The sequence below is a fragment of the Thermobia domestica genome, chromosome 15 (genome assembly GCF_964235325.1).
Source record: "Thermobia domestica chromosome 15, izTheDome1.hap1.1, whole genome shotgun sequence".
In the NCBI taxonomy this organism is placed as follows: Eukaryota; Metazoa; Arthropoda; class Insecta; order Zygentoma; family Lepismatidae; genus Thermobia; species Thermobia domestica.
The window spans coordinates 123,163,485-123,182,610 of NC_137468.1; the positions used below are offsets into that span (position 1 = coordinate 123,163,485).

Genomic DNA, 19,126 nt, shown 5'->3' on the forward strand with positions numbered 1-19,126 from the left:
CTTGGATATGATTTTCGATATATGAAAAAATCCACACTTTGTGTTCTTAAGTGTACCTAGCCGTGGTATGATAAACACGGAAACATTCTGGCATGCATAGACCCACATCACAATCAGGACACATCCACGTTGTGTTCTTTCGCTTCCGTTTGCCATCATATACCTTTCCTACATCAGAACAGACCTTACAATATCTAGTACGTTCTTTTTTTTTCCGTAGCGGGAACCTTCTTTGCAAAATGTCTTTTGGTCAATCTGTTGGTTCAAGTTGAAGTTTCAGGAACTTTTTGAGCTTCGATACATGCTTTTTCACTCAAAGCTTGTGCCACTTTCTGCCGAAAGTCAACTAAATGCACATTGTTCTTCTCTTGTCTACTTCTAGTTTTCTTGTATACTATCCATGACATATTGGACAAGTGTCCACTACTTCAGTTGCTTCTGATTGAAGGAGTAATACGCCACTAATTGATCACTTTTGTCCACACCAACTTTGTATATACTGTAGTCTAACACTACGTTCGGTTTTGTTATCCCTACAGGTCCGTTCTTTGATTTCTCTGTTACTTCAGTGGATGTAGCTTGATATTTATTTGAAAGCTTCAAGACATCCCTTGTATCTTTCCATTTCACACACAAAAGATGATCTTTACGCTGAAACATTATATCACCTTTTTTCAGTTCTTTTGAACAACTGTAGCTTTAGACACGTCCTTTCTATTTGCCATAAACGTTCCAACAGCCATTGTGTTCCTTTCCCAGAAACACGAAGGCTCAAAGTCAGGATCACATACTAAGTCAGGATCAAGTTCTGCATCGTCATAGCCATCCTCAAATTCCAACTCCCCTTCTGATCAAGAATCAATATAAATTTCATCTAATAAATCAGCAATATTCTGGTCACTTAGTTTTCTTGCCATTCGTGTTCATTCAGTTTGAAAGGGAAAAAAACTGACGGAAGAACACCTTCAAATATCTCTCTGGAACATGCTACGAGCTCAAATGCGACTACTTATTGTTCTCCCTTCCTTCCTACAACAGACTACATTTTTTGCTCACCATGGTGTAACAGCATCCATAGGTATCCCTACAGATTCTGCAAAATCATCTTGCACGTCTCTGGCATGCAAAAAGGATTCCTATATAATAACATTTGCTTGCACGACCATAGCAAGGGCATGGCCTGCTTAGCCAAAATACCGTGCTCGTGCTATGCACGCGTATGGCGTTCAATGTGTTAATAAGAGTGTGCGATTTGTCAGACTGTAGTGCAAGATGAACCGTGCGAGTCAGAAAAGCAGCTTGGTACAGTCCCTGCTGAGGAGTAAGCATTGATTGTCCTTATGTCGTATAAAACCTAGGGAAATAAGTTGAAACAAACAGGGATCGACGTGTAGTAGAAATTTTATTCTTACGCCTTCTCTTGGATAAAAATGTACATGGAGTCTTTGCATGTAAAATGTGCATATCGAAACATCGTTCTTTTTAAAGAGAGTTAAACTTTACTTCCCTTCAGGAGAGTCGTAAATTAAACGGCAGTTTCATAATCATAAGTGTCCTGGCAGGTGGCAGAATCCTTGGAGTGAATCATCTGCTGTTGAATATCTTAACATATAAACAATCAAACAATAAAAAATTTTTATAAACGCACAATAGTACGCGAATGTGATATCTAAATGAATTGGTTTTTGGTCGTTACCTAAAATGTGTCCTGCTACGGTTTCATTTCTCTTCGGGTTCCAAAGCAGCTCGTGTTAAATGATTCCAAAATATGTAAACGCAACAATAAACCACCTTCATGTTATATACCTTGTCCTTACACCTTCATTTAAAGTTTCATCCAGATCGTCTTCATTACCATTTTATTAGATCTATAAGGCTGGGACGTTATTACAAAATAATAAACATAACTGATTGGATCAACAATTAAGCTGTTGTCAATGACATATTGGTTTTCTACAGCTTTAGTTCGTCATTATCTAAATCAGATTGTCTTCCGATCTCCCATTTGTAAATGAAGTCCCTTGGCAGAATGCAGAAAACCTTGAATACTTTTTATCTACAGATGTGTAAGCTTACACTTACATGTGGCTCGTTCACAATCCTATCTAGCAATCACTTTTTATCTACAGATGAGTAAGCTTATCCGGCTGGAGCCGATGGTAGCTGTGAGGGTCCTGGATTTCGCATATCCCCTTTCACACACCAACCTCATTCGATTGGGTTCATGCTTAGACCAATTCGCTTTTGGAGCTGGAGGTAATTCCGAATTGACTGCTTCACACCTGCCGTGCTAGTAATGGAAAAAGTGGCCATATTGAAGCTTTGTAACTGCTTTTTTGATATTCCTGATAGGCTTATACCAAGAAGGACATGTTTTCTTCTCCATACAGGCGGATAAGAAATGTCTAATTTTGACCACTGTTTCGGGAATGAGATTTGGTTGGTTGAAGACTCTAACTTGCAGAATTCTTTTTCTTTTTGAAGGATCTTGAAGACAGCAATTATTCTCTCCTGAGTATAGCTGAGGTCGTCACAGCCTGTTGCATCATGAAAAAAGTGAAAGCACTCTTTTAATGATGCTCAAGATTCCATAAATTTAATGATTTCGGTTCTGCTTCCTTGTGGCCTTAAAAGAATCAGCTACTGCACATGAAGAATTCTACCATGATTCTTAAAAGAACTGAACCAGACCCACCAACAGCTACAAATTTCCCGTTTGTAGTTTCTTCCATTATTCTTGTCCATATACAGCTACCTTTACTCCTTCGAAAACTGCTTGCATCATTTGAAGCCGTCTAGTATTGATCTCCAAGTTCCAGAAGAACCGTGATTGACTTGTCGCGGTTTCAATGGCAGAACTAATTTCGATCGCTGAGATATTTCACGAAAGTTTTTTTCGTCTCTCGACAATTTCTGTCTAATTGTAATTTATGTCCAAAAAATATATGGTGAAAATAGCGCTTAACATAATTTATATACGTAATTAACGCAGATTTGACTGGCCATTTTTAGTCCACACTATTGCGTGTAGAAGGGCTCTTCCATCAACGTGTGGGTTTTAATACACATGATAACAGAGACTCTGCTTTATTCACTGTAGTCAAATTGATATTCTTGCGGTTTGAATTATTATCACACAAGGAAGATGTCATTAGCTCAACGTTTCGCTCTGATGATAAACTGATGCCCACAAAAGTCCTGGAGAACTTTCGTTATCGTAACAGTATTTGGGAATGAGGGAATAATCTTGCTAACGTTGCGTCTCACGTTGAGTTAATCCCCAGAAAATTTCGTACCCTTAATTAAGCACTGTTCGATAATCATATCTCATGGAACTTCGCTCAAGAAGGCCTCTTTTACTGCGAATTGTGAATGTTCCTTGAGGTGTTAATTTCTGGTATACTGTGATACCGTATTTGCCTCCAGGGTTTCCATCTGTTTAGTATAGTGATGTACAAATTTTTCATAGAAAAGATTACCAGCTGCGTGAGAAAACGGAAGCATTAATTTAATAGCCTTCAAATAGTTTCTAGTCGCCTGTTCAATCTACTCCCTTTTGATGAATTGCAATACGATTATGACTTTCTCTATATACTGCAGCCCAAGTTAACGGTTCGGAAGATGTAACCGTCTTAATTTTGAGATTTCCTAATATGGTTTTTGTCATGCAGTTTCATTTTGTTGTAAATGTTTCATATTGATTTCGTCATCCAGACGTTGTTAATAAGATCCCATATCCTAGATTTTGTCATCTCCTGCGAGGGTTGTAAATGTCTACATAACCACATGTAAAGGTCGCCGAGCAACTCTAGAAGTGTGTTCGCAATGATCTTGTGTAGGCATGGCCATTCAGCATTTTCACTCATGTTGTCATAGTGTACAGGATATGAAAAAGTTCGTCTATACCATTTCCTGACATAATGTATCCAATCGTTCCTTGAAATTACTTAAGTGGAAACCTCCTAAATCCGGTACAACTTTGGACCCTTCATAAATTTCTTCAGCTGAAGGTACGATTTGAACACTGCTTATAATGGCAGTATAAGGGCTGATCTAATGACATAACGCATGGGCTTTGTTCTCTTTTCTTGCACTTATTTACTGTATGCAGAAGAGTTGAATATTTAGTATTGGTACTTGATATTGAGATATTGAATAAATACAGGGGGACTACACTGGTTATATCAAAAGCTGAGGTGTGTATCTCATCATTATATATTGTGGCGAAGCTTTCAGAAGATCAATAGGTATCAAAAGAATGTTTGAGAAAAGGAAATCGAGACGGGAGACGGATAATTAAATCTTGCGAGTAAGACAGCGTTGACACAACAAGAATATGACACTAGAGGGAAAGAGGATGTAAGAATGGCGAAATGTGATACGATATTCTTATCAAGACATTGCTACCGTGTTATCAGATAACTTTTTCATTCATCTCTTATAAAATATTACTATGTCTGGTTGGTTGTATTGCATGATAACTGCTTGCATTCGTGTTGATAAGAGAACAACATGTATCTCTACAACTCTTCTTAGTAAAATATCTGAATGTTTCTGTAAGTCGGTAATACAATGTTCCCTAAAAACAGTCTAAAGTATAGTTCTAAGCACATATCTGTGTGTGTCGACTTTCTTCTGGCCAATGTTAACGGCTATTAGCTGGACTATGCAAGGAATGAACTCTAGGCACTATGCCGTGATACTCCGCTATATGATGCGATCATGTGTGCAGAATTCTACAGAAGATCAGGTGCTTCTATATTAGTAAAGGAATTTACTTGGTAATCTAGAGTGGCTCTGGTCAACGGCCACGAATATGCTCGCATACATACCAGGCCAAATGACAGTCTGGTTCAGTGTTAGGAACTACTAAAGATGAAGTGGTTTCTCATAACAAGGACTTGAAAGTTTCTTCAACGGAGTGGTTTGAACTTATTTTTCTGGAAAGTTATTGAACACATTTGTGAAATGTCAGATATTCTTCACAAAACAATCACGCATTCGACGTAACAACTGATGACATTAGGGTTTATATTGCGAATCGGCTTTTAACAGGTTATCTGACACCAAAAAACTTTCGTATGGTGTGGGAAATCAAGGCTGATACTTACAACAAGATGGTTGAAAGAGAAGAAATATATTTTTTTAAAAAAATTGAAAAATATGTTCATCTTTCAAACTGCATAAATCTCCCAGTAAACGACAAATTTGGGAAAGTTAGGGCAAATTTTACAATTCTAAATAAGAAATTTAATGACAATTTGAAAAAGTAAGTTCCTCTCATATATCTATAGATAAATCCAAGATTCCTTATTTTGGTCGCCACGGCACCAAACAGCATATCCATGGCAAGAATTTGCGCTTTGTTACAAAGTGTAGTCTGCTGCTGCACGCGAGGGATACCTGATCACATTTGAGCCTTATCAATGATCTAAATCTGCACATTTACCCAAGCAAGACGAATTCGGTTTTTGAGCTGCTGTTGTACTCGAGATACAATCACGTCTTCCTCGCGAATTAGGTCCTTGTAATCTGTATTTTGACAACATTTTTACATCCTTGCGCCTTCTAACAGAACTTCCAAACCGTAACACTGGTGGAACAGGGACTATTAGGGAAAACAGAACTAAGAAATCCTCTTTCGAAGACACACATATGCTAAAGAAAATCAATCGAGGATCCATGTCTTACAAGTGCACCAAAGACATTACGATTGTCAAGCGGAATGATAGTGTAGTGACTATTGCGTCTAACTGTCACTCCCAGCTCCCAATTTCGAAAGTTGATAGAATAGGAATGACCGAATTGAAAAGAAGAAAGATTCAAATTGATTGCCCGTCAGTTATACAAAAATATAAGAGTTACATGGGAGGGTTAGAGAGTTTTGACGAAAATGTTCACCTTATGCGGATAGATTACCGGGTAAAAAGTGGTGGTTCCCTCTGTTTGTTTGCGAAATCGACGCTGCGTGACAGAATGCTTGGCTAATATTTAGAACCACAACCACTGGGAATCGATTTTCATATTGTGATTTCAGGAGAGCAGTAGTGCAAGCCTATTGCCAAAAATATGGGAAACGTGCTAAGAAAAGTGTTGTGTATGCATCACCTGTTTCATCAAGAATTTCACTGGAGCAGCGAAATAGTGGAAGTGTTGAAGATCACGACCCTGTGGATTGTCCCCAAAGAAGATGCGGTTTCTGCTACATAAGAACTATAGTGTGTAGAAAGTGCGAGGTTGGGTTACATCAGCATTGCTGGTATAAGTTCCATAATGCCAATCGATGATTTTTTTTTTTGAAATCGGAACGCAAGGTTGGCAGAAAAGGCAAACCAACTCTCAGTTTGATGGCGTTCAAACTGTTTCATGAACTGCTTTGATTTTTGAACCTTAATTTATGCTGGATATTTGTTATAATGTGTGTGCAATCTCTTATATAGGTTGAATTTTTGTTGCAATCAAAATATATACACGAGAACCATATATACTTACAATAAAACTTCCACTCTCATTAAGTTTAGCATGGTGTCAATTTGTACACGTATTGCCAGTGTCACCTCTAGGTGACACCATGGTACCGGGGCAGCGGGGTATGAGTTTGTCAAAATAAAATGAAATATGTATTAAGGAGTGCCTAATAAAAACTTTTTTTTGCGAGAAAGTTTAATATTTATAAACAACGCTATGGGAATTGCCGGGTTAAATCATCCTCCAAGTGATGCGGTGATTAAAAAAAAATAATTTTTAAGTTGGAGGGAGATGTTCGATTTTTATTTAGTGGTTTAGGGTACAACAAGCGTGCCAATAATTCGAGGGTTCTATTTCGAGGTGTCCGGTAAGGCTAAAGGGCTTATGGCAGCTTAGGTCTTTCTAAAAATGCTGTGAAATTTACCAATCAGCAGTGGACGTCACCATGTATTCCTTAATTCCTATTGCCTTAGAGCTAGTAAAGAAATTCAACAATGAATCGGAGGCCGTAGTATCTTGTTTAGTGTATTTAGGTGTTAAAAGCGAAGCAGTAGTGCTTTTATAGCTACTTAACTCACATTATGGAATGGCGTACCATTTAAAAAACCATGGATTTACCTCTCCCTTTAATAAGACGAGGGTATCAAAGAGCGAACAGCGGTTTGTTAGGTGGTCCCCTGGGATTAGAAAATGTGATACCAAATGTAAAAATATAAGTATTAATTTTTAATGATAATCAAGTAATTACTATACTTCCCGTTTATATGTAACTACATTACTTTTTGAGAGTGCTTCCTGCTGAAGAAATCTACTTAGGACTCATAACGCCATGCCTACTCAAGATCATTGAGAACTCACTTTTAGACTTTGCTCGGGGAACTCTACATGTGGTTATGTAGACATTTGCAACCCTCGGAGGAGACGATACTAAGTTGGTAGCGAACACAGGACTGAGTGTACGGTAAACATTTTCCAGCTAACCGTCTAAGGGAAGATCACAACACAACCTAAAATCAATTCTTCATATTTCTCATCTATCAAATCACCGGTCTCAGACCCAAAGCAAGGCTGCTTTGGAGGTTAAAATATAATGGGTTCAATAGCTAGTTTTACAGGATATAAACGGGAAAATATTATTAATGATAGACCGGAACCTTGTGAATCCTATACAACTCTGTATCTAAGTCCTAGTGAACACAAACGACGCTAATTAAACCCATATTTCATCGCCTCGAGTGTTAACACACAGGAGACTTTCTTTAAATAATATATTAGAACACAATTCTTTGGATTAAGCCATTTCTATAAGGTTAACAATTAAGAAAAAGGTTATGAGTCCTAAGTAGATTTCTTCAGCAGGAAACACTCTCAAAAAGTAATGTACTTACATATAAAAGAAAAGTATAGCAATTGCTTGGTTATCATTGGTAAATTAATACTTAAATTTTTACATTTGGTATCACATTTTTCAATCCCAAGGACACACCTAAAACAAACCGCTGTTCCTTTTGTGATACCCTCGTCTTATTAAAGGGAGAAGTAAATCCACGGTTTTTTAAATGGTACGCCATTGCATAATGTGAGTTAAGGAGCTCTAAAAGTACTACTGCTTCGTCTTTGAGAGTTAGGTACACAAGATCCTACGTCCTCAGATTCGTTGTTAAATTCCTTTACTAGCTGTAAACCAATAGGAATTAAGGAATAGATACCGATGTCCACTGCTGACTTCTAATTTTCACACCATTGTAAGTAGGACATAGGCCGGCATAAGCCTTACCGGACACTTCGAAACAGAACCCTCGAATTATTGGCACGCCTGTTGCACTCTAAACCACTAAATAAAAATCGAACATCTCCGTCCATCCTCAAAGTTATTTCTTTAATCACCGCATCACTTGGAGATCGATTTAATCTCTTATTAATATCTGTTTTCAGACTTTGTAGAATACCTTTACAATGATGTCAAGTGACATCTCAACTAATGTTCTCATTTTAAGGCGATTTCTGTCGTTGTGGATGGATATTACAAAACTTCACAAGCTCGGGGATGACTGTCCTATCGCAAGTGACCCATCAACTTGAACATTATTTTAACGCGCTTTCTCTTTACTATACCTTATGAGCTCACCGTGATATTCATTCCTTCTAAGCTAAAGACTTCTTGTTCAGTACGTGACTGGGTGTGAACTCGAATATTTCGAATTTGCATGTCCTAAGGACAATATGAGCTGCCGTACTTTTCCCATTTCAACCCGCCCGCTCTCGTCGGTTGTATTGCATGCAAAGTGATTCCACTCGTTCTAATGAATGTATCATTGGACATCTCGACATCTACAGTTATTATTTTTTTTATAAATGAATCCTGATATCTACAATTAGGAATACCATAATTTCTGCAGAAAACAACAGCCGGCAGTCTTGTAAGTAAATCTTAAATCTTTTGCCATATGAAGGTAATTTTACAAAAAAAAAATTGAGTATTATAGCGTGTAAGCTGTAATTGAAAATGCTAATCTCAGTACGCTTCTTATCAAATATTACCATGTCTGGTTGGTTGTAGTGCATGCTAACTGCTTGCATTCATTTTGATAAGAGAACAACACATGTCTTATTACGTGTGTTATTACGCAGTATTTATTACTTTCTTTAGGCACCGAGACGAGCAAGTACTCAGTGCTTCTTCTCCTAATGTGGAAAGTGAATAAGGACATAAGTCGACATATATGCTGCTCGTGTTAAAGAATTAAAAAAAAATGTAAACAGAAAAATAAACCACCTTGTTTTATACCTTCTTTTTATACCTTCATTTAAAGTTACATCAAGATCATCTTCATGTCCATTTTGTTAGGTCTATCAGGCAGTGACGTTTACACAAAATAATAATCATAACTGATTGGAGCAAGAATTATGTCGTTGTCAATGACATGTTGATTTTCTACATCGGTTGTTCCTAATCATCTATATCAGATTGTCTTCCATTCTGCCATTTCTACATGAACTCTCTTGGCAGAATACACAAAACCCTGAATACTTCATATCGGCTTCTTTACACTAAAAAGTGGCTCGTTCACAAAACTTTCAGTCACTTTTTATCTACATGTAAGTAAGCTTATCCGGCTGGAACTGAGGGTAGCATGGAATTCGCAAATTGTCTTTCACACACCAAGCACGTTCCATTGGGTTCATGCTTAGACCATTTCACACCGGAAGTTTTTCTCCGTTAACTTGTTTGTGTCCTCCTAGAATTCTGTTTTGTCTTCGGGTACCAAAGCCGCTCGTGTTAAAAATTTCCAAAATATGTAAACTAAATAATTAACCAACTTTATGGTTTATACCTTGTTTTCTTACCTCTTTTTAAAGTTAATTGAAGATCGTCTTCATGTCCATTTGGTTAGGTCTATAAGGCGGGGACGTTATATCAAAATAATAATCATAACTGATTGAATCAACAATTAGAAATTGTCAATGAAATATTGGTTTCCAACAACTTTGTTCGTCATCATCTATATAAGATTGTTTTCCGATGTGATATTTGTACATGAAGTGGCAGAATGAAGAAAACCTTCAATATTTGATATCTGCTCTTTTATACTAACATGTGGCTCGTTCACATCTTGCAGTCCTTTGTTATGGTAGCTGTGTGGGTCCTTAAAATTTGCATATCCTCTTTCACACACCTAACTCTTTCGATTGGGTTCATGCTTAGACTACTTCACTCGTGGTGTTGGAGGTACTTCCGAATTGAATGCTGAACAGCTGCCGTGTTAGTACGGGGAAAAGTGGCCATATTGATGTTTTGTAATATTCCTCTCTTGTTATACCTGATATGGCTTATACCAGGGAGGATATGTTTCCTTCACCATACGGGCGAATAAGAAATGTGTAATCTTGACCATTTTGTCCGGATTGAGTTTTGGTTGGTTGAAGAATCTAACTAACTTGCGCAATTCTTCTTCTTTTTGAAGGATCTTGAGGGCTGCCAACTATTCACTGCTGAGAATAGCTGAGGTCGTGTTACAGCCTTTTGCATCATGAAAAAAGTGAAAGCAATCTTTTAATGATGCTAAAGTTTCTTTAAATTTAATAATTTCGTAGCATTTCCTTTCAGTAGTGCTTTTATTGACATTAAAAGAATCAGCAACTGCTTATGAAGTCCTCTAGTAAGGTTCTTAAAAGATCTGAATCAGACCCATCAACAGCTACAGATATCCCGTTTGTAGTTTCATCTATTACTGTTGTCCATATACAGCTACCTTTATCTTTTGATCACAGTTTGCATAATTTGAAACCGTCTACTATTGATCTCCAAGTTTCCCAACAACTCTGATTGAATTGTCGTGGCTTCAATGGCTTCGTTGGAGATATTTCCCGAAAGCTCTTTTTTCTCTTTTGGCACTTTCCATGTCATATTGTAATTTATATCCATAAAATATAAGGTCAAATAGAGTTTAACAATTGATAAACGTTTACAACGAAGATTTGTGTTGCCATTTTTAGTCCCCACCATTGCGTGTAGAAGCTCTTCCTTCTACGTGTGGCTTTTAAAACACAAGACAATAGAGACTCTGCATAGTCACAGCAGTCGAATTGACATTCTTGCGCATTGACATATTATCACACAAGGAGAGTGGCATTAGATCAACGTATCGCTCTGATGATAAACTGATGCCGACAAAAATCCTGTAGACTTCTTTTATCATAACAGTATTTGGGAATGAAAAATTAATCTTGCGAACTTTATGTTTGACGTTGAGTTAATCCCCCAGAAAATTTCGTTGCCTTCATTAAAAACTGTTCGATAATGATATCACTTGGAATTCGTTCGAGAATATCAATGTTCCTTGATTTTTTAATTTGTTGTAATCCTCTGACACCGTATTTGCCTCCATTTGTTCAATATAGTGATGTGCAATTTTTTCAAAGAAAAGATGACCAGCTGCGTTAGAAAACGGAAGCATTAATTTAATTGCCATCAAATGAAGTTTCTAGTCCCCTGTTCAATTTAGTCCCATGGATGAATTGCAATACGGTTATGACCTATTCTATATACTGTAGTCAAAGTTAACGGTTCGGAAAATGTAACCATCTTAATTTTGACATTTCTTAATTTGATTTTTGTCATGCAGCTTCATTTTCTTATAATGTTGCATCGTGATTTCCTCATCCAGACGTTGTTGAAAAGATCGCATATCCTAGATTTTGTAATCTCCTTGGACGGTTGTAAATGTCTTCATAACCACATGTAGAAGTCTCGAAGCAAAGTCTACAAGTGAGTTCTCAATGATCTTGAGTTAGCATGGCCATTCAGCATTTTCACCAAAGTTGTCATAATGTACAGGATACAGCAAAGTTCTTCTATACCATTTCCTGACATAATGTGTCTATTCGTGCCTCTGGTGGTTTGTATTGCATGCTACATGCTTGCATTCGTCTTAAGAAGAGAACAACACGTATCTCGACATCTCCCATTAGTAAAATATCTGAATGTTTTGTAACTTGATAATACAATGTTCCCTGAAAACAGTCTGAAGTATAGATCATAGCACATATCTGTGTGTTTCGACTTTGTTGTGGCCAATGTTAACGGCTCTTAGCTGGACTATGCAAGGAAAGTACTTTAGGCACTTTACCATGATATTCCGCTATATGATGCGATCATCTAAGCTGAATACTACAGACGATCTGGTGCTTCTATTTTGGTAAAGGTATTTACTTGGTGATTTAGAATGGCTCTGGTCAACGGACATGAATATGCTCGCATACATACCAGGCCAAATGACAGACTGGTTCAGTGTTAGAGATCAGTACACTTCGTAAGCCTAACTGCTGGCTATTAATCAGAAGATTTTGTGGAGTAGCTTTCTGCTCTTGAGAGGAAACCTTTGAGTCGATGGAATGGACACGCAAGGTCTGTTCATGTCAGCAGAAATACATCTTGTTGATCATTCTGTCTCAGGTATGAAAGGTGAAAAAAAGATAATAAAGTTGTTGCACTAATTGGCTATAGAGGGAAAGCTTACTAGAACTTTACTCCCCGGTGATTAAACGTTTAGAAGATCGAGAAATTCAAATCCTCCAGTAAGACTAAAAGAGTGTACGATATGGCACTCTGTAGTGCAAGATGAACCGTGCGAGTAAGAAAGACAAGTTTCTATAGCCTGAAGATTATTGGGATAAATACGTAGCGTTATCAATTTAGAATCTTGATGAAGTGAATCAGGGTTGCAAAAGACTCGTTTGAACAATGAATCCGAGGGCGTAGGATTTTGTGTTGTGTACCTAGGTCTAAAAAACAAAGCAGTAGTGCTTTTAGAGCTCTTCAACTCACATTATAGGATGGCGTACCATTTAAAAAACCGTGGATTTATTTCTCCCTTTTATAAGAAGAGGGTATTACAAACGAATAGGTTTGGGAACGGACAGCGGTTTGTTTTAGGTGGGCCCTTGGGACTGAAAAATGTTGTGATACCAAATGTAAAAAAATAAGTATTAATTTATCAATGATAATCAAGTAATTGCTATACTTCCCGTTTATAAGCAACTACAATACTATTTGAGAAGTTTTCTACTGAAGAAATCTACATAACACCCATGATTATTTCTACAAGAATTTTTGTGTTCAGACTACTCCTACGCAGCTTCCCCCTGTTCAGCAAGTTTGTTCACACTCGTTGTCTTCACTCAGTACTTCTCCTGATGAGGTAAGGCATCTTTTTTCTTCTTTACCTCTGAATCGTTCTCCTGGTCCTGACAATATCAGTTCAATCTTCTTACGTAATACTACAGAATCTCTGGCCAACCCTTTATCACGATTTTTAAATAGATGCTTTAGTGAAGGTGTTTTTCCTAGAGCGTGGAAACAGGCTAATATTTTACCTATTTTGAAATCTGGCAGCGCGAACAATGTTTCATCATACAGACCCATTTCTCTCTTGCCCATCCTTTCTGTGGTGTGCGAGAAAATAATCAAAGATAGATTGCATAAATTTGTTTCACCCTACTTAGATCCTGCTCAACATGGCTTTCTTCCTGGCAGTTCTACTATAACAAATCTATCTTTATTACTTTCGGAAGCAGTTAAATCTCTGTCCAATAATACACAACTTGATGTAATCTATCTAGACCTAACTAAAGCTTTTGATCGCATTGACACTAAGCTTCTTCTTCATAAACTAGCACATAGATTTAACATTCACGGCAACTTCTTCTCATTGTTACGAGACTATCTCACCGAACGTGAACAACGTGTTGTTCTCTCTGGATCTGCTTCGAATTTTGTTCCTGTTCTCTCTGGTGTTCCGCAGGGTAGTATTCTAGGCCCACTTCTTTTCCTTCTCTTCATAGATGTTCTCCCGTTTTATCTTGAGTTATCTGATACCAAAATTCTTCTCTTTTCTGACGACTGCAAATTATTTCGGGAAATTAGGACAGCTCAAGATGTGATTGAACTGCAAAAAAACCTCTCAGATCTTCTGGACTGGTGTAGCATGTGGAATCTAAAAGTAAATCCCTTAAAATCTTCTACAATTACATTTTTATTAAAGAAAAACAAAATCCCTTCTACCTACTTCATTGGAGATGATCCTATTGCCAAGGTCTCATCTCAGAAGGATCTCGGGGTTGTGTTCGACGAAAGACTTCTGTTTGCTGATCACATTGCTGCCATGACCAAGAGTGCTATGCGATTATTAGGTCTCCTGTACAGGTTTATAGAGATTAGGGATATTACAGCCTTAAGTATATTCTATAAAATGTTCATTTCAACCAAAATAGAGTACTGTTCCACCATTTGGAGTATGGCTAGCGTATCAACTCTCTCTCGCATTGACTCAGTTCTAAATTTCTTTCTTGCCATTGTCAGGAAAAGAATACCTTCTGTACGCTGTTTAAGTAAACCTGAATTGTTAACTCTTCTTGGCATCCGTACACCTTCATCTAGTCGCATGCTATTTGATATGATGTTTCTTCTTAGAATTCTAAATGGGAAACTTAGAACTGAATAACTAATCTCTAAATTTAATATTCGGGTACCTGCAAGAAGAACTAGAAATAGTGAACTACTTCATTGCAACACGCCTCGATTATCAATTATTCAGCGTTCTTTGTTCTATAGACTGGCTTCTGAATTTAACTCCATTGCTTCTGACGTGGATATTTTTAAACCTGAGAATGTTTACCGACAGGAAATTATTGCTACACTTATGGAACCTTAGTTTTATTTCAATTTGTTATTGCTACACTTATGGACCTTTATATAGCTTTTTGTTTATACTTGTTATTGTTAATTTTATATTCTATGTTATATAGTTTCAGTGTAAAATGGCTGCCTTGCTGTATCTGGAACTTTGGCAAATAAATAAATAAATAAATAAATAAATAAATAAATAACGCTCTCACCTTTTTTTGATCGTTAACCTGATAGACACTGATTAATACAAAGTTGTGTTCTTACGGATATATTTTTTAAAGAAAATCTCCTGTGTGTTAACACTCGAAACTATCAAATATGCATTTATTTAGCGTAATTGCTGCTCACTAGGGCTCAGATGTCTAGGATTCAATATGTTCTGGTCCTTCATTAATAATATTATCCCCATTGTATCGTGTAAAATTTGCTTTGGAACCCATTATATTCTAACCTCCGAAGCAGCCTTACTTTGGGTCTGAGACCGATGATTTGATCGATGAGAAAGATGAAGAATTGATTTTAGGTTCTTTTGAGATCTTCCCTTAGACGGTTAGTTGGAAAATATTAACTATATAGTCAGTCCTGTGTTCGCTACCAACTTGGTAACACTGGTAGAATGTGAACGAGCCACATGTTAGCACCTTAAGTATTAATTTATCAATGATAATCAAGCAATTTCTATACTTCCCCTTTATAAGCAACTACAAAACTATTTGAGAGTGCTTCCTGCTGAGAAATCTACTTAAGACTCATAAGGCAATCACCTTTTTCTTAATTGTTAGCCTGATAGAAACCTTTTAATCCAAAGAGTTGTATTTTTACGGATATATATAATTTAAAGAAAGAATCCTGTGTGTTAACACTCGAGCCTATGAAATATGCGTTTCATTAGCGTCCTTGCTGCTCACTAAAACTTACATATAGAGTTCTATAGGATTCAGTAGGTTCCGATCTATCATTAATAATATTTTCGCGATTGTATACTGAAAAACTGCTATGGAACCAATTCCTAAGCAGAATACCTCCTAAGTAGAATAACTTTGGACCTGAGAGCGGTGATCTGATCAATAAGACAAGTAAAGAACCGATTTTAAGTTCTTTTGAGATCTTTTCCTACACGGTTATGTGGAAAATATATACGGTATAATCAATCCTCAGTCTTGAGTCATCACAAAGCAACCAAACTGTGGGATAGTCAAGTAAGCTCACTGTATGCTTTGATTAATAACTTAGTGCCACTCATTTCATATAACAAAAAAGTCATTTATTTCAGAATTCTTTTGATGAAAATTTTCACAAATACTGTTACGATAACAGAAGTTCTACAGGACTTTTGTGCTCATCTGTTTATCAGTTCATCAGCTTTATAAGTTCTTCGGCCGGACTTGTCTCACAGGCCAACAGAAGCTGCCCTGGGTCTACAATTTAATCACGTTCCTAATTACCTAAAAAAAAACTATTAGAATTTCAGGCATGTGAATCCTTTACAAGCTTACGACCACAGGTGTAATATAACTGTTACGGAATGTTGTTGAGCTTCGTGACCTTCTGTCTCAAAAGCAGCTTGGTACAATGGCAAAGGATCAAGGTGGTGAGAAGTATCCATTGAATCACTTATAGCCTATAAAAGCTAGGGAATAAGTATAAACCAACTGGCATCGACGTGTTGTAGAGGTTTTATTCTTGGATGAAAGTGTACATGTGGTCTTTGCATGGAACGCATATCGAAACATCGTTTTTTATTAAGAGACATAAATTTTGCTTCTTTTTTGGAGATTCGAAAACTAAACTAACTAACTAACTCTATGGCTTATGGAACCCGGAGGTTCAGTGCCGCGTTCACAAAAGCTCTCCACTGACTTCTATCCTTAGCTAATTGCATCCAGTTTCTACTTTGTATTCCTATCTCTGCGAGATCCATCTTAATATTGTCCTCCCATCTGCGCCTAGGTCTTCCTAATGGTCGTTTTCCTATGGGTCTACCAGTCAAGACTTTGAAAGCGTTTCTACTTTCTTCCATTCTAGCTACATGACCTGCCCACCTAAGCCTCCTAGACTTGACGACCCTAACAATGTTGGGTAAACCGTATAAACTATGTAGTTCCTCGTTATGAAGCTTCCGCCATTCCCCATTCTCGTTCCTCTTGGGTCCGAATATTCTTCTCAGGATCCTGTTCTCAGATACTTTCAGTTTATGTTCTTCCCTCAGAGTAAGCGACCATGTTTCGCAACCATACAGAACAACAGGCATGATTATCGTTTTATATATTTTAAGCTTCAAATTCCTCGACAGAATTCGCGACGACAAGAGATTTTGAACCGAATAGTAACACGAATTACCTGCTTTTAGTCGACATTTAATTTCTTCGTGAATATGATTTTCGTCTGTTAATATTGATCCTAAATATTTGAAAGTATCCACTTTATCAAAAGCATTATTTAATATTTTAACGCCTCCACAATTTGCCGTATTACGGTCCCGACGCACTTCCATGTATTTAGTTTTCTCTGCATTTACTTCTAGACCAATGTCCCTGCAAGCGTTTAATAAGATCTCTGCATTTATTTCTACTGTTCTATCATCCCCTATTAAATTTACATCATCAGCATATGCCATAACCTGGTGAATGCCGTTCAACTCTAGGCCCTGGTTGCTATCTTTGATTTTCCTTATGGCGTATTCCAGCACAAAGTTAAATAATAATGGCGACAACGCATCTCCTTGTTTCAGGCCATTTTCGACGTGGAAGCTCGTGGACAAAAATTTTCCTACCCGGACTTTACTTTGGGATTCACTTAAACATATCTTAATTAATCTAATTAGCTTTCTCGGTATTCCAAGTTCTGTAAGAACGTTGTATAATGTTTCTCTCCTAACCGAGTCGTAAGCCTTTCTAAAATCAATAAATAGTTGATGTACCGGGGTATTGTATTCCCACTTCTTTTCGAGTATTTGGCGAATGGTAAATATTTGGTCGATAGTTGATCGATTTCGTCTAAATCCGCACTGATAATCTCCAATAATTTCATCTGCGTATGGGGTCAATCTTGCTAACAGAATATTTGAAAGGATTTTATAGGATGTTGACAGAAGAGAAATGCCTCGATAATTATTAGTCAGTTTTGTCGCCTTTCTTGTGAATTGGAACAATGATTGATTCTTTCCACTCTTGTGGCAATTCTTCCTTGTTCCAGATAAGGAGAATGAGTTTGTGTATCTTGTTCCACAATTTTTCGCCTCCAGCTAAAATTAACTCAGCCGGAATTTCATCTACACCCGGAGATTTGTGTTTCTTCAATTTCTTTATAGCGGCTTCCACTTCTATTCGATTGGGTTCTGGAATATACGGTTCTGCGGTGTGTATCTCCTTTTCTCCACGCACATTAGTTTTAGGCTGCGTGTTCAGCAAATCGTCAAAGAAATCTCTCCATCTATTTAAGAGGCTATCCGTATCGGTGAGAACTGTTCCGTCAGATTTCTTTAATATATAAGCACGAGGTTGATATCCTTTCTTAAATTCGCTGATCCCCTTATACATATCCCGAATATTTTTATTTTTATTATTATCTTCAAGTTCCTTAATTTTAGCTTTCAAAAAATCCCGTTTCTTTGTTCTAAAAGTTTTGGAAGTTTCCCGCCTGATATCTGCGAAATTTTGTGTAGTTGTTTCATTCGGATTTTGTAGCCACCGTAATTTTGCCTGTTTTCTCTTCTCTGCTAGTTTAATGCATTCTTGGTCGAACCATGGTTTGTTCCTACGTATTTCCGCGTGTCCCAATTTTTCTACTGCTGAACTTTTAATGCTATCTCTAATTTCAATCCAAATATTCTCAACACTAGTGCACTCCGAGTCTTCTAAAACCGCGAATCTATTCGAAACTTCAATCTGGTATTCCTCTCTTACCTGGCTCTCTTCTAATTTCTTTAAATAAAATCTCTCCGTTTTCGGACATTGAATATTACCTTTATTCAACGATAATTTCTCTCGTATTATCGCTACTACCAGGTAGTGATCAGTGTCACAATCAGCCCCTCTAAACGACCGGACGTCAATTATGCTAGATTGTCTTCTTCTATCTACTAAAACGTGATCAATTTGATTATGTGTTTTTCCGTCTGGTGATGTCCAAGTGTATTTATGAACGTCGCGATGTGGGAATTTTGTACTCTTCACGATTAGGTTTTTGGATGTTGCAAAGTTCACGAGTCTAACACCGTTGTCATTACTTTCCTTATGCAAACTTTCGTTCCCTATAATCGGTTTGAAAATATCCTCTCGTCCTACCTTCGCATTGAAATCCCCTAATAGAATCTTCATATGGTATCGCGGGAGTTGGTCAAATACCCGTTCCACTTCTTCGTAAAAACTATCTTTTATATCGTCACCCTTATCTTCAGTTGGAGCATGTACATTTAAAACAATAATATCACACCACCGTCCCTTAAGAGTGATAAAAGAAAGTCTGTCA

General features: G+C 37.2%; 1 protein-coding gene across 1 annotated transcript; it reads left to right on the forward strand.

The window, feature by feature from the left end:
- The first annotated feature begins 13,955 nt into the window (after positions 1-13,955).
- LOC145671606 (uncharacterized) lies at positions 13,956-14,471 on the forward strand. The gene has a single exon (XM_081740799.1). The coding sequence runs from the start codon at positions 13,956-13,958 to the stop codon at positions 14,469-14,471; it is 516 nt and encodes a 171-aa protein (XP_081596925.1).
- Positions 14,472-19,126: the final 4,655 nt, after the last annotated feature.